Here is a 16554-nt window from a genome sequence, read left to right on the forward strand (position 1 = left end):
GTCAGCTTGGACACTAGTAACATACCGGTAGTAATATTTGAGTATATATCTGGTATATTTTACACTCATGTACTAAGGGATTTTCAGAGTGACTAAACAAAGCAATCGCATCCATTGATGAGTAACAATGCAAACTTATGTGCCGGTACTTCAACTTAAAGTAAAAATTATTAGGTAAAATCATCATGGCACAAAAACAAACTTGCACTTAAGGTTTTTTTTTGTTTTATTTGAGATGCCTCACACAATTTCCAGTTCATCCAGTATACATGTCGATCTATCAGCTCAAACCAGTTAGTGTCTCACATTAGACCTGGGAAGTTTGTTTCGAAAACATGCTTTTTTTTATTCCAGGGGCTGGATTCTCAACCATCCATGTGGCACCTGTGTCAGTCGAAACACGCCGAGTCCATCCTATGTTTAAGGACACGGTGTACAGACATGCAATGTGATGTGCAATGCAGGTTAATGCTTATTTTGAAGTGCTACATAGTCGTAAAGAGAATCCAGGCCCCTGCAAAAAAAATAGGAATCGTTGGAGCGGCATCGTCCTATAGTCTCTGGTCCCTTTCAGACTCAGCACTGCGAGAGCTTCACACACACCAGCCAGATCCACCGGGAAAAAGGAAAAGAGAAAAGCAGACTACAGAGAATCAAAATGAGCCTCTCGTTTTGTGCTTGTGTGGCACGACGTCCTTCACATTTCTATTACAGCTTGCCCAGGTAGTCCCAAACCTGTTTACAGATCTGTTACACGCAGATATGTGTGTGAAACACAGAGGCAATAAACTATGAAGTTCAGTATTTGGATTGATCCGACAAAAACCACGCAAACTGCACACCAGCCTGGGACCAAAGCAGTAGTTTGCCCGATACACTCCATTTAGATTGGAAGAGAGAGAGAGAGAGACAGAGAGACATGCGTGCACTGCCCCAAGGCTTCCCACTTCCGTACATCATATAGGCCTCAAAAACATCCTGCTACTCCAGAGGTTGAGTGATGCATAATCTGGTTGGGTACTTGATTTGTCTTCATGGGAGGCCGACTTCAATGTCAGCCCTTTGTCAATCTTGTATGTATGGCCAATTTTAACCATCACCACTCTCCTGGTTGACCCACTGCTGTTGAATTATTCAGATCAATGTCTCTACCAGCTGAAACGTCTCCATCAATCATCAGTGTAATTCTGTTTGTGCTACACATTCAGGAGTAGTAGGGCTAGATGGTTTTTGTGCAAAATCAAGTGATAAATCAGCATAATGGACACCTTTCACAAGTTGCATCTCGACGTCGACTACATCCTCTCGGTCATGCCAATCTAGTCTTAAAAAGGTGCTCTGTAAACATAGTTTCGAATGTGGAGTGATTTGTTTAGAATAACTTAGTAGATGATGCTCTTCTCCATGTCCTGTAGAGGCAGACATAGCAGTTAAAACACAAACTCAGACCCCCCCCCCCCCCCATGCGGAGAGAGCATAACAGAACTCTACCCAACATGTTCAGACAAAGAGATACTAGAGAGGCTCTTCCAAATGTACACTTAAAGTATAATTAAATAAAAACAGACCACTAAAAACATTGTAAACATTAAACACGACATTCTTCGTAAATTCAGCACTCATTTAGTTCTGTGTTTTGCTGTGCAAGATCAATTTGGTAGAGGGTCTGTGTGCAAAATGTGTACACTTGACAAGACATTGTATAACTCAATAAAAGCTACACAGCCTTTTTTTTGGTGAGAGATCGGGTTGTCTCCTCATTTCTCTGGGATGGGAACATTCCTGCTCACGGTTCTCTTTGTGTGGGTGTAGTATTTGAGACAGCTTGAGTTGATAAAACACTGAAGTAGCAGGTGTTGCTAAGGTGATCGAGCGGTAACCTAGACTCCACATGTAATGACTCTCGGACTGGTCATCCTCCAAGGGTCAGAACAAACAACAACAAAAAAAATGTATAAATAGTGTTCAAACAATCGACGAAACCAAACAGACTGCAAAAAGAAATTATTTTTAAACCAAAAATAGCAAAAAAAAATGGTACTATCTGTATCTGAAGCAGAAGGCATTTCTAACTGCAGAACGAAGGCCATAGGAGCGAAGTGAACAGTCTTTAGCAGACAGAAGGTGCTCACACTGTAACAAGCGCAGGGCTCCGGAGAGGGTGTCAGAGTACACAGGGTCAGTGTTCCAACTGGGATCACTGGGCCGTCTTCTGCCCCAGTGCCCTTCTTCCACCATACCTTTGCCCCCAAGAAGGAGGTGGAGAAGAAGGGAGAACAAAAAAAAAAACACTGAGGTGATGTCTCACAGCACAATACAAAATTCTTCCCCATCACCGAGTTCCTGTCCTGCCAAAAAAAAAATGGATCAGGGAGAAGAAGAAAAAAACTAAAACAGAAGGCAGAACGACACCCTGTACCGCTTGGCACAAAAACGATAAATGGCAGCATTTTTGTTGTTGATGGTGTTGGATGGTGTCGTTAAAAAGATGCCCAGATTGTAAGACCTGGGAACAGAGTTCCCCTTTGGGAGCATAAGGCTCTGAAGTAGTTGGCTGGCCACAGGCGTAAGAGCATCAGTCAGTGGCAGCAGGCATAAAAATAAGAGTCCTTCTTCTGACCAAGGTCTACCCCTTGCTCCTCTGCAAAGAGGGAAATGAGAAAAGGGTCAAACGCCAGTCTCAGTAGAGTCGTAGCTGAAGCAGAAGTCAAAATATTAATATTATTAGGTGAATAGTAAAGAAAAACGTTTTAAAAAGTTACTAAAAAAGTAAATGCATCAGCAAAATCTGGCCCTATCTTGCAGAGTATCCTCAGTTGAAGAGCAAACGCTTGATCAGTAACTCACTCGGTCAGCAGCTCTAAGACCACTGGACCGTGACAGTTGTCACAAAGAACACGTCTTATTAATCTCTGTTCAAAGTTCTCAGTCAACGTCTCCTTTAATGTTTGATGTTATGTCAGGGTTTAGTATACATCATTTGTCATAGCAATTTGAATCTGTTTTGTGTGTGTGTGTGTGTGTGTGTGTCAGATTCATCTCTCCAATTTAATCAGACAACGTAGGTGCAAATTTCAGAGTTTAAATATATAGGATTCCTAAACTTGGTAACCTTGGTAACCTTGCAGCGTCTGAGAGAAAAAGGGTGTCTCACCAGGCATGACCTCAAACGACGAGCTGTTATAGTCTTCAGCAACCTTTTGGAACAGCTCATCTGTAGACCAACAAAACACACAAGGGACTGTAACAAATCTGTTTGGGGAGACAGAGCCTAATGAACAGATTCTCTCAATCAAGACTGGACTGAGGAGAGAAAGCGTGGTCCCAACATGTGATGCTGTGGTTCTCAACCTTTTTTTGGACAGTGGGTACAGTCTTAAATATGTTGGCCACCCGAGGTCCACACATCACTTCAACCAATTGAATGCACGTCCAGTTGACTTGCTCACTGTGCATGCACCAATATTTTGCGGTGTGGCTAACAGAACGTGCAGGGAGGAGAAACGTCAGTTAGACCGTTTCCAACAATGCGATTGGCTCTTTATAACAGAGGGTAGGACTTCCAGTTACGAATCCGCCATGTTGCGCTACAGATCCCGTTCTATTTCCCCCATTCATTTCCCCCGTGATTTGTCTCCTCCCTTTTAACGCCTCTGCTCTTAGTCACCACGAGTTCCTATTTTCTGAGGAACAATTCCCTGGTTTAACTCACCTCAGTCTCAGTGTGTCTAGCAGTCTTATGCCACTTCAGTTTACAGGGTTTCGTACTTAAATTTCTCACTGCAAATGATACATTCAGCTCTAATGTTGCCCATTGCCACTATGAAGTCAAACTGAAAGTTTTCATTATTTTCCTTTTTTCATACATAAAAAAAACTTCTGAAAGAGCCATTTTAGTATAATATAGTTGTCTTCTTAACAGAAATGAATTCAATGAACTAAAGAGGGCTTAGCAACCCCCAGAGGAATCAGGACCCCCAGATTGGGAACCACTGATGAATGGATGTTTGTGAATTGTTTGTGAGCAAGTCTGGTTCAGATCCGTTTCTATCTTGCGCAGTGTCCTCACAAACACTTGAACACACCGAATTCTTACCGGAAGCTAGCAGACATCCCTGCCAAAAACTAGTATAACACTGAACAAGAACATTGAAAAGCAGAAACACCACATGCTGGCATTACTCACCCACGTTACTTCCAGTTTTGCTAGATGTCTCAAAATGCTGTGCCCCGATTTCTGCAAGGAAACAGAGTTGACTCTGTAATGACACCGAGTGATTCACACATCCACATCACTAAGCAGATATCACACACATAACGTCAAAGGTGCAGTCCTTGATCATGGCGAAAGGTTGTTAATATTTGAGCTCAGCAGACAATACAACCCTCCCTTCTGTGCTCCTGAAGCAAGGTTGGAGCACGAGCGCCCCCTATAGTGTATGGCTGGGCCCAAGCCCCCATTTACTATTAAGACTACACGTGATTATATTCAAGGACTGCACCTTTAAGTATCACACACATAAAGCAGCAGGTTTACCATCAGCGAAGTCCTGCACGTCGTGATAGTCCACCTGTCGCAGCCCTCTGTCCGCCTCAATAAGGTCATTTTTAGTGCCACACAAGTAGATTTTGCAGTGCTTAAAAAAGACAAAACACATTGGCAAAGACTAAGTCAATGTTGTAGCAGCAAATGAACCAAGGGCTTTTGGAATCCTTTTTTAATAGACTTCATTTTCAAACATTAACTAAGTGTACAAATCTATTGAAGAAACTCCACAATCAGACAGAGTAAGAGAATAAATGACCAAGAAAAAGTGACAATACCTCTTCACAATTTTGTAATTCCTTCACCCAAAACCTGGCCCGCTGAAAACTACTGCTGTCTGTAAGGTCTAGAGGGGAAAACGAAAATGACGTCACAGGTAACATGGAAGGTTCTAGATCGTGTGGAAATATGTGAGCCATCAGAAATGAAACTTTACAGATCAGACAAGGAGCAGACATTGTTTTAGAGAATAAAGTCCTGAAACAGGTTGTGTGTGATGACTTTCGAAGTCATCACATCTTTACTACCATAAAGACTGTCCAGGTAAAAAGTACATGTAAAAGAGCACATAGAAATGAATGTGATAACAATTTCATATTTCACAAGGGCAAACTAGCATATCACATCAAGAGAGATAAGAACTCTTGTTTGGTAGCCACATGGGCAAGCCAACTCACCATAGCACACGACGGCTCCACGGGCTCCTCGGTAGTAGATCCTACTCATGGCTTCATAGCGCTCTGATCCTGCGGTGTCCTGTCATTCAAAAGGGCAAAGGTTTAGTATTTATTTATTTATTTATTTTACATGTCATCAAAACTACCATAGAATCTTTGTGTAACTAAGCTGATATGGCACAGCACCAGGGCGTAGCCAAGACCTGTAGTAAGAAATGACAGTATATCCTGTGAGTGAACATGAGATTCATGATCAAGCAGCTGCTGTGACCACCAAAAGTTGGTCAGCATAATATCCAAAATGGTCATCTTATGGTAACAAAGGAAAGGTCCCCACACTGGTATTGCTCAGACACTTGGGGTCAGGAAGCAAACTGAGGTGTAAGTGACTGCAACTAATCATAGTATGGAAATGGGGGTAGGCCATTGAGAACCATCTCAGACAGCGGGTCAGAGAAACCTGATTATCATACAGAACAACAAAAGGTTGCCAGACCTGTTTGCATTAGAAGCCTAACTCATTGACAATTAAAATATAGGAGGTGTCTTGAACAGTATATATGGCTAGAGTTGGAGATGCTTGTGGTTCAGATCTGCACCGCTGAATGTGGAGTATGTTCCACGTGCTTCGTTACTGCACTTTACTGGAATAAAGACAGCTTGCTGCATCAACCACCAAAGAAACTTTCTTACAATTGGCGAGCCACCCATCCTGCAATTTCTGGAAAAAAGAGGGGAATTGGTGAGTATTCTACTATTCTTCTGTTTCAGGAAATCTGCACGTTTAAAACAATCTAGAAAAGAGGTTTAAGGATAGGAATCATCTGCTTCTTGTCTTTGTTCCATTAATAAGCAGGAGGTGTTCTGCTGTGGATCAGCTCGGGGCAGTTTTGTTAGCGATTCTAAAGTAACTGAAATCGACCCAAAGTAGTGAGGTGACAGAATTGTGTCAGAATAAGTTACTAAAGGAGCTGAAACAAAGAGGCCCAGACCGTGAAACGTTTCTAAAGTAACTGAAACGAGTATGAGGTTTGTGCTTGAAGTACTGTGGCCCAGGAAAACCCCCCTGAAGTTTTGTGGTTGTGCCAACGGACAGTGGCAGAATTTTTCATAAGCCGACGTTTAGGACGTGTAGGCGAGTGTGACATTGTGACATAAGACCCGAAGAAGTGCGGTCAGCCCAACGAATTGTGGCATAGTATTAAAATAAGTTGGCTGGATAACAGAGAGTAGTAGACTGACAAATAAAGCAAGCTTGTTGGTGGTGTTTTTTTTTTTTAGAACTTTAGAATGGAAGATCTAATTGTTAAATACATCACAGTGTTAAAGAGTGTGGGAAAATTTGAACCTGGCAGACATGATCCTCTACAATTCCTCACCAGTCTGGAGACCTGTGTGAACATTTACAGACTGACAGATTTTGATGCTTGTGTTGTGCTGAGCATGTGCCTTCCGTCTACATTAGCTAGAGCCTTGGCAGATAAAGTAAAGAATAGGATGAGAAATAACCAGGACTAAAACAAAAGCACTACTAGAGGTCTTGGGGATTGTATTTGTCAATCCAGAAAAGTTAGCCGAAGTTACAATGAGGAAAGGGGAACAGCCAGCAGGCTTTACAGAAAGGTTACTGGAAGCTTTTAAGACATACAGTGGCATCACGACTGAGGATGTTCGCTATAAATTTGCTTTGTTCGCGGACTATGATGAAATTATTGCTAAAATGACACAGGTTTACAATAATCAGGCCATTTCTAAAAAAAAAAAATAACACACTGCTGCAGCTATAGGAAGTAATCGTTCCCAACAGAACAGGAAACAAAGAGGGCCGGAATCCTCTAGTTCTCCTAATTGGCAACACAAGAGCGGTAAAACTTAAGGAGAAGCAATCCATTGGGGGTTATCATATGCTGTACATGTTGAGAGGACGGGCACATTGTGAGACACTGCCCAGGTAGTGGTATGAAGTAGCAAGATATGAAGCAGTAGCAAGGTATGAAGACTTTGTTTGCTATGCATGTGGAGAAGAGGGTCACATCGCAAGACATTGCCAAGACAGAGGGGGCAGTCATCAAGGCATAGTCTGTCATCCATGTGAAAAGAAGGGTCACAGGTAACATGTAAGGTGCAAGGAACTGCAAAGACAACAGATCAGAAAAGCAGAACTTTGTTTTTCATGTGGAAAGAGGGGACACAAAGCCAGAAGGTGTAACTCTTCACAGACAAGAAGAAAAAGTACAGAAGTTCCGAATGTACATAATCTACAAACACAATTGGTATTGCCTCAAGACAAAAGACCCAAAGAGGAAGCTAGCCTGGCCTGGAGAATGACTGTACCTCAGACACAAGCAGCCGAGAAATTGGAATTCCAAATGATGTTGATAGCAGCACACATTGACAATATGTGCCCTATCAAAAGGAAGGACGTTTATATTTGGAAAACTGTTTTAAGGTTGTGTCTTTGATTATGTGTGTTGATGTCGTTGCATGTCGGATGTGTGAAGATTCTTGTGGGAAAAGGGGGGGGAGCAACATTTGGTTGCGTCTTGATGTCGTTGCATGTTGGATGTGTGAAGATTCTTGTGGGGAAAGGGGTACCAGTTGTGAAGAAGGCCAAATGGAGTCCACTTGGGAGACCAAAAGGGCCAAGAGTCTACTGTGCACCAAACCGGCCAAACTGTTTGTTTAACCAGTTGTACATGCAGTGCTCTCTTAATGGTGAACAGACACAGAGGCACATTTTTATCCATGGGGGGAGTTAGACTCCCCTAGTGATGGCTTAGCCCCGCAAAACATAATAGAGGCATCTGCCAAAATGCTTGACAGGGATGTTGAAGAGTCATTTCAGAGGCATCCACCTGTATTTTAAGGAGATTCCCCTTTACAACATTAGAACCACCTTGAATCTAATTCATTTTACAAGGGGGATTTGGACCTATGTAAAAAGACCTCCCAACTGATGGGCTCCCAAACCAATGAAAACCATGAACTGGACTTACAACAAGGTGAAGGTAGTACTAATTAACTACCGGTACACCTCTGCTTCATACACTTAGAGTGGCTAATATCATAACAAACATATTAGGGAACTGAGCACAAACATGCTACAGCTATGTTCAGACATTTCTGTCACTAAGCAGTTCCTAACAAACCACTGAGTCGGCAAAGCAGCAGAACAGATTTGTTTCCTATGTTGTATGTATCTAAACTGACTAGAAAGTCAGGGTCACGTGTAAAAATGAGAATTAGGTCAAATGCTGCCTGTAATCTGAAAGTAGCTTATATGACACTCACCCATATTCCTAGCGTTACAACTTTATCTCCTACATGGGTTGGCTTGGCAACAAAGGCAGCTCCAATAGTCTAGGAAATGAAAAGGAAAGAAAAACAGTTTAGTGTGACTTCAGTTCATCTCATAATTTCCCCCTGTATGGTAGAGCCTGAAGGTCAGCACGTTACCTAGGTTTTCTTTAACATAATTAAGTTATTTTTCCCACACAAACACACATTACATATCGGTCATTACGTTATCTAGTCACTGGGAATGTCCTTCTGTCACCAGAATAACTCATCCCAGGCTGTGGAGTTTCCCCATCTCTGGCAAGAATTTGGTCACGCTCAGATTCAACAGTGAAGTTGCTTAAAGGGGACCTCCACGTTTTGCTTAATTACTTAACACTGACAGAGGCCCTCATGTGTCATGTGAGAATATTAGAGTTCACATACAGATTTTATCATCCTACAGCTACTGTACATCCCGGCAAGCAAGTAGGAAACAAAGTCTCAACCCTTACGTTTTGATAGGGTCCGACAAGAAAACGGTGGTGGACGTATCGCTCCACAAGACTGGTTTTTCCAACACTTTCTTTTCCCAACATAACCACCTTGGCATCCACGCGCATCGCAGTCATGGTCAGAAAGTTTCGTCCCTGATGAGAGCTGGAACATAACCAAAGGGGAAGGTGATGAAGCTTCCTGATAAGTAACTTAGCATTCAGAAGTCTACAAAAGCCAACTACTATAAGCGGCATAATAAATGCAGGTCTAGCATGTTTTACTGTAACGTCTTGTTCCTACAATAATGCACAAAAGTTTAACTGACAAGGATAAAGCAAAATATGTTGATTCCTCTATTTTAATGAACCCAGAGTACCAAGTCTGTTGTACAGAGATGTTGCCATTTCGTTTGTGGTTTTATTTCTTCACATAATCCGTTAATTTTATAAAGCATAATGTGTAAGACAGCCAGCTGCTTGTTAGCCAACTTGCGAAATCCCATGATGGAAATTTGAGAACAGGTAAACAGTCTGTTGACTGCGAATATCGTCGTATTGACCACGGTTAATTGTCGTAGCTAGCTAGCTTAATTTGCAGTACAACTTGCTGCGTTTAAAAATACAAATAAATAAAGTTATCAGCTGAACATGTACGATGTATCTTGCTAGCTAGCCCATTAACGTTATATAAGGAATAGCCATAAACTTGCTAGCTGGCTATCAACCTCAAGACAATTTTAGCACGCTAATGGTATCCATCCTACCTATCGCTCTAACTTCTGAAAAACAACCTGACATCGCCACTGACGCATTGATGTGTGCTTAAAATACCAAAAAGCTAAAACCACTGTCTGTTAGCTAAACGTCATCTTTGTTGAAAATGTTTGCAAACATAGCTGTGCTAGCTAGCTTCGATTGTTAGCTGAAAAGTCGACAGCTAACGTTCAACTTACTCTTAACATAGTCCTTATAGGCGTCTATTCTGTTAGCTGGCTAATGTCCCTGTCACTTACGACTTAGATATGTAACGTTGTATTTTCAGATAGAAACTCAAAGCTGACAGGACGCCTTTTAAGGTTTAACGTTAAGTAGCTTAACAGTGGCAATTCGACAATTAACGTTATCTATTCGTATCTGATACCTGGCAACAACATTTACAAATCAAATTGGCAAACCAACTTTGATAATATAGAGGCAAGATGATCGGATTCGTGATTAGATCACATTTTCACAATAAAACATAATCATAGTGCAGGTAAATCTACTTTAAGTGCACAATTAAAACCATTATTTACCTTTTGTTGCCAGAGATTCCAATTAGCTGGATTTTGCTTTGTTTGCTAGCTAATGTTAGCTATTCAGCTAGCGTCGAGCTATTTAAGACTGCCTCTTATACGAGCGCAACACATAGGGCAGGTCTTCAGACAGCTAACGTTTAAGTTGACTCCATATCTTCAAAGATAATAGCTATTCAACTAATGAAAAACAATAGACTCAAACAGAGTGTGGACAGTGCGCTTTCTGGTGGTCTACCGCTGTGGCCATGGGTCTGCAAGTGTGCAGACAGACTCTTCTGATAGCTGTGACTAGACTGTTCAAGACAGGAAGGAAAGTATTTTAAATATGATTATGCAAGAACAAATATGGCGACGGAAGCCCGTAAGTTCCAAACTTTGTCAAACGTCTTGCTAGTGAATAATAACACTGAGTGTTAAGTCGTTTTCTTTCATGTTTGAGAATAAGATAAACTATGTAGATTCACGCTGAACTACATGCCGTAGGATCGATATAATGATCCTCCTATAATGGTTTTAAATACTTTAACTTTAAGTTACATATTTGTTGCCTATAGTCAAATCACAGCTGTGGGGATATCCTTCACCAACTCCACTGTCACTCTTGTCAGGGCTGACTGGCGTCAAGCTGTCCGTTGCTTTTTTCTCTGGACTCGACTATTCCTAGATTTACGGTGCCCACTGACTTCAGTTCACTCTATCACGACGTTGGCATATACACCGTTTCAGTTTTATAGTACACTACCAACTGAAAGAATGAACATAATCTATCGACACAATTTTGAGAAATCTTGACGAGTTGAAACATCCCACCCAGTCTAAAGGCCATGGACGTCGACATTTTGCTCCCGGTCTCGATTGTAACCATAATAAATACACCATTGCACTTTTATAATACCCCGGCTGAAAGATCAATACATACAAAATTAGCATAATCTATCACACGTCTTCATTTGAACAATTACCAACCTTTATTTGAATAATCACCAATGAATGTTTGTTTACGCCTTAAAATGTTTAAGATCCTAGTAATCAACATAATAGTCACCATAATTTACTTCAGTAACGACAATGCTATTACTATCTTAAACATGGAAGCACTGTCTCATATTGACGGCAGTTATTCAAATAAATAATGGCCTTCCCACACGACTGGTCCCGTGCAAGACTGTCCTACCAAATCTTGTAATAAAGCACCATGTCTAAGGCCTTTAGTAATATCATTACTATATATAAGAAGACAGGCCTAGGCATTGTGCTTTTCATTAGAGAGAGGGGGCAAAATGTAACCATCTATGACATCTGGCTGGAGTGTTAGACGAATGTTTCCCTAAAATACACTGATAGATTTAGTTCATACCCTGTCTAAACTGCATAAAGCCTACAACAGCATAGCACACAACAAACCACCTCCGTCCTTCCCTCCCCTATCCATCTTCCAGTCATTTGTCGGTGAGAACTGCTAACAATCAAGCACACTCGCGGCAGGTGCTGCAGCCTGCCTGCAGACATACAAGCATGGAAATCAGACAGACAGAATCCTCAAAAAAAGACAAAGATGGAGGTTGCAAACGTTGAATAGGCAGAGTGGTTCTGTATTGTTCAGTTAAGTAGATATTAGTTATTGGAGTATAGTCTACAGGTTGATGCAATCGCTGCTCGGTAAAGCTAGCTATGGTTAGCTTTTGCTCACCTTATGAAATTGAAGACGCAAGGCTAAGTGACTTGCTTTGAAGTCTGTTACTTTAGCAGAGGGATAGCCACAAACATATTTCAGAGATATAATGGGTCTACGGACTACCACATACCTGTGCATTTTAATTAACAGAATCGAATGCGGGGTCTCAAGCAATTATTTAACTGCAATGGATGTCATCTTATGGTTTTCCAAAACCCCATTCATTGTCTCATTTTCATTTTAAAACTGGAACCTGCAAAAATGCAAATCTAGCGCATTTGGTTGTGGCAATACTACAGCGAGTGTCAACAAACTCACTATGCAGCTGAAAGGGTCTTCCTGACAGAAGTCAACAAACTAAATATGTATCTGAGTGTGTTGGACTCCTTTCCTTTCACCTTCTAACTCAGCTACCTGAGTTACAGCTAGCTGCAGTAGGCCTATACTTCCTTTACTTAAGACTTGCTAGTGTGAGTATGGAGACAGCTATGGGAGCTCTTTAATGTAAAGCGTTAAGAATATTGATATAATGGTTTTCCCAACCTTCCTTGTGATCAGCCAGCAATATGTCTCCTGCACGGAAGACAAACCATAACCACTTGGTTTGTAGCTACCTGACCACAGATTGGTAAACGAAGGTAGATGGTTTAGTGAGTTGTGTAGCATCAATATTGGCATGGCTTTACAACCTCACATAACCCACTCAGCTTGCTGATTCCTTTGCACATCTATTTCATCTGTCTGAAAGGATATCTCAGGAAGTGTGTTGATGACAAACTCACTGAGCAAGTGAAGGTAGTTGGACCCAAACGCAGGATGTGCTAGAATACATTTTCCTTTTTATTCTCACCAACAAAAATAGGAAAACACAGAAAAAGGTTCTAACGCTCGGAAGATTCAAAAACAGGTTGCAAAACAAGACAGATAAAAACAGCAAAACAAGAGGCTAGGACTTACAAAGATCAAAGACCGGTAACTGGCGAGTGGAGACTAGAGAACTTGAGATTCGGACACAAGAAACCCGGAATACAAAACACCAAAGACACAGCCAACAACACAAAAAACAACCAGGTATAAATACTACACTTAATTGGTCATGTGACTAATTAACTAGCAGGTGGAAACAATGAAGGGAAAACAGAAGGAAGGAAGTCAACAGAAGCACATGGACAAACACAACAGGGATGGAGTCTCTTGCTTGGCGCCCTCTAGAGGCCAGGAAGTCCCAAATCATGACAGATGCTCACTATGATTTATGTACAGCATTTATGTACATTATTTCACTGTAATTACTTTCGCTATGGAGGATATATTTTCAGGTGGGTGTGTCTGCCTTTTTGTCAGTCTGCAAGATTAAAAAGGCCGATTTTCATGAAACTGCACAATTTAACAATGTTGTTTTAGATTCAAAGTAGTGCTGCTGTTTAGTTTTTAATTGCCAACATAATCTGCTTTATGCTAATTAGTCATACAAATAATTTACATTTGAATAGTTAAATGTTATAACAGTACCTATTATCTATATTCTAAAAGTTGTATTTTTCAGCAGTAGAAATGGAGTGGGTATGCTGAGGCAGATGGCCCAGTAAGCACAGAAACAAAGTGTCGGACAAACCTTTCATTGTCATACATACGGTAGTTGGCCTTACATGCAGTCCTAGAACGAGCATCAGAAAACGTTGACATAGCTGAGATGAAAATGGATGCTTACAAGCTGGAGAGTAGGCATGAATAAAACAGTTTGTCCTCCATGTATGAGACACATAGCTGGCTGATCACAAGAATTAATATCAGGTGAACCATTAATGTTAAGCATCAGTTTAACAATCTCTACTATGAAAAACGAAATCAATATTCTTAAATGCTTTACATTCATGCATATCAGAGTCTCGATTTCTCCATTTCAACTCACACTACCAAGGTATCCTAATATTTTCAAAGGACATTCACTAAACCTTGCTCTGCTGTCGGGGCATACATATGGCTGAAGATGGCATGCTTGGGGGTTATCTCTCCCTCACCCCTGTCCATATCCAGTATAACCTGTGTATGTCATATTAAGAAGTGATATGTCATTAGCCTACTGGGGAGCTGAAACGATGGCATACACTGGCCAGTGAGCTCACTTTCTCTGGTTAAACTCACTTTCACTGATGTATTAATTATATGGTCATTACATTTGTTTACAAATTCATTTCAATTCAATTCAAGCACTAAGGTGACTGGGGCCAGACAAACCTTGAGCAGAACCTCAGGTCAAAGGGGGGACTCATCTGCTTGGGGCCTGCTGTGTAAAGAGATACATATAGAAAGGGAAGGGAGGTGAGAAGGAGAAGAGAGCATCTGGAGCAAGCAGATGGATTCATACACATCAGAGGATAAAACAGCAGCCACCATTGGCGGAGCAGGATGGCAGCCGCGGAAACCGCGGAGGCAGCAGCCGTCATTGGCGGAGCAGGAGCGGAAGTGCCCGTCATCGGCGGAGCAGGATGGCAGCCGCGGGAACCGCGTAGGCCGGAGTGCTGCACAGTAGAATTAGGAGCAGGGGAAAACGGAACGGTAAACAAGAACAAAAAAAACGACCTGGGAGTCATGGAACTGAGGCTTTGGTGATGTGGAAATCACCACTCGGGATCTCGAGGGAGCGGAGTTCAGCGCAAATTGACAACAATAACTTATCAAGTTTATTGGAGCCATACGATGTCCTCCTCAGTGTACCAGGGTTTAGAGAAGAGATCCCTGAGGAGCTCCAAAGAGTAATATCCCTCCACATCATGTCCCGTACGAATGAGTATAAGGTCAAGTCACAACTAATAATGAGTTTAACACAAATGAACCCACATTTCACCTGGTTCTACTTGCTGGCGGCTTTTTGATGTGGCACATCTTTTGGCTACTAACTGACATCCAAATATTTTGGCCTAAATAAGTTAAGAGCCCTTGTTAAACAACCCGGTAGCAGAACACCTAGAAAAAGAAAGATTAAGGTTTTAGAGGGGAACCAAAAATAAAAGCTATTGTTAATGTTTATAAAGATAATTTCCAAGGTCAAAGTAATGATTGTATTAATTCCTTAGGAATTGTGTAGAAAGTCCTCAGTGTTCAGGAATTATACTACAACCTTGTATCTTAGGCTACTACATACACCACGGCCAGAATAAAATAAGACTGCCACCTAGTGGACGCTCTTCATTGCCCATGAAGAGGGGGGGTGGGGGGGGGTAAAAATAGAGGTGATGAAAATAAAAATAGAGGTGATGAAAATACATGTGAAAAATGGATGTGACTTGAAAGATAGGGTAAACTGTCAATTGATTTCATAAACTACTGTCTACCATTCATCATTCATAGAAAATTACGAAATGATGCGCACAACATGTGTTTTTTTAACCACTACACCACTGTTTGTGTCATATTGCTTCATTAGCCCACCCCTCTTATTTTAACTCAAGCTCAGAGGGCAAGGCCTAGCCTACATTGCAGGGCCAAGAGTTAGATGATCTCTTTGCTACAAATATAAGCAACAAATATATGTATTTACTATTTTTTTTAAAGAAATATTTCCCTCAAATGTATTGAGGGAACACTGAATTGTTTCGGCCCATGTAGTCCAGGCTACTACACGGCTGGACTATGACAGTAAGTTCAAGTTTACTGCTATACCCAGATTGTGGATGCGGTGTGGACAACCGCATGATCCAGATCGAACCTGATTTGCAAATCACGAAAACATCAGACCCCAGTCCTGCCTGTGAGGAAGACAGGTAGTACACACAAAGACCCGGACCAGAGCGGAACTCCTGGAACTTTCAAGCACACACACTGAAAAGACTTGAGTCTTTTACCAGAATCATACAAACCCGCTGCCCCTGGTGCTACACCTCCTCCAACTTCATCGGCCTCTTCGTGGACGAGCAGGTGGCCGAGGTGCTCAAGACTTTCGCCTCTGACTTCGCCAACGAGGCGGCGGCAAAAGCAGGTGGGCAGGAATTGCATGATATGGGCATAAGTAAGTTATGAATTTCTCATTATCTGTTCAAATTGTCTTGCCCGTAACTGTTTGTGGTTGGAATGCACTTATGAGAACTTATGGGATTCTATTATTGAGATTTGACATTCAAATATATCTATCTGTCAATTGACACACCCTTTCCGTAACTCTGTGAGGTGCGGTTCATTAGCTAATTGTTTGTTTGATGGTTGAAACCACAGCCTGCATTTTATGTCACAGAGAAGGGCTTAAAACCTTTGAGTGGTTAGAATGAAGGCTCATAAATGCATCATATCATATCATAGTGGAGAACTTTTTTTGTTTTTAACCACTACACCACTGTTTGTGTCATATTGCTTCATTAGCCCACTCCTCTCGTTTTAACTCAAGCTCTTTGCTACAAATATAAGCAACAAATATATATATTTACTATTTTTTTAAAGAAATGTTTCCCTCAAATGTATTGAGGGAACACTGAATTGTTTCGGCCCATGTAGTCCAGGCTACTACACGGCTGGACTATGACAGTAAATTCTGCAATGAAATAAATGATTTTCACTCTAATGGAATCAACCTATTCTCCTCTTGCGTCAT

General features: G+C 41.4%; 1 protein-coding gene across 1 annotated transcript; it reads right to left on the reverse strand.

Annotated features, from left to right (window-relative positions):
* Positions 1 to 1527: 1527 nt before the first annotated feature.
* rab24 (RAB24, member RAS oncogene family) lies at positions 1528 to 10893 on the reverse strand. The gene is made up of 9 exons (XM_012823331.3): positions 10292 to 10893; positions 9015 to 9159; positions 8515 to 8583; positions 5224 to 5302; positions 4825 to 4892; positions 4538 to 4637; positions 4187 to 4237; positions 3155 to 3214; positions 1528 to 2641 (listed from the first exon to the last, which is right to left on the reverse strand). Exons 2-9 carry the CDS (start codon positions 9129 to 9131, stop codon positions 2580 to 2582), a joined length of 606 nt encoding a protein of 201 aa, XP_012678785.1. The 5' UTR covers positions 9132 to 9159; positions 10292 to 10893; the 3' UTR covers positions 1528 to 2579.
* Positions 10894 to 16554: the final 5661 nt, after the last annotated feature.

Source organism: Clupea harengus, chromosome 8, assembly GCF_900700415.2.
Source record: "Clupea harengus chromosome 8, Ch_v2.0.2, whole genome shotgun sequence".
Lineage (NCBI taxonomy): Eukaryota > Metazoa > Chordata > Actinopteri > Clupeiformes > Clupeidae > Clupea > Clupea harengus.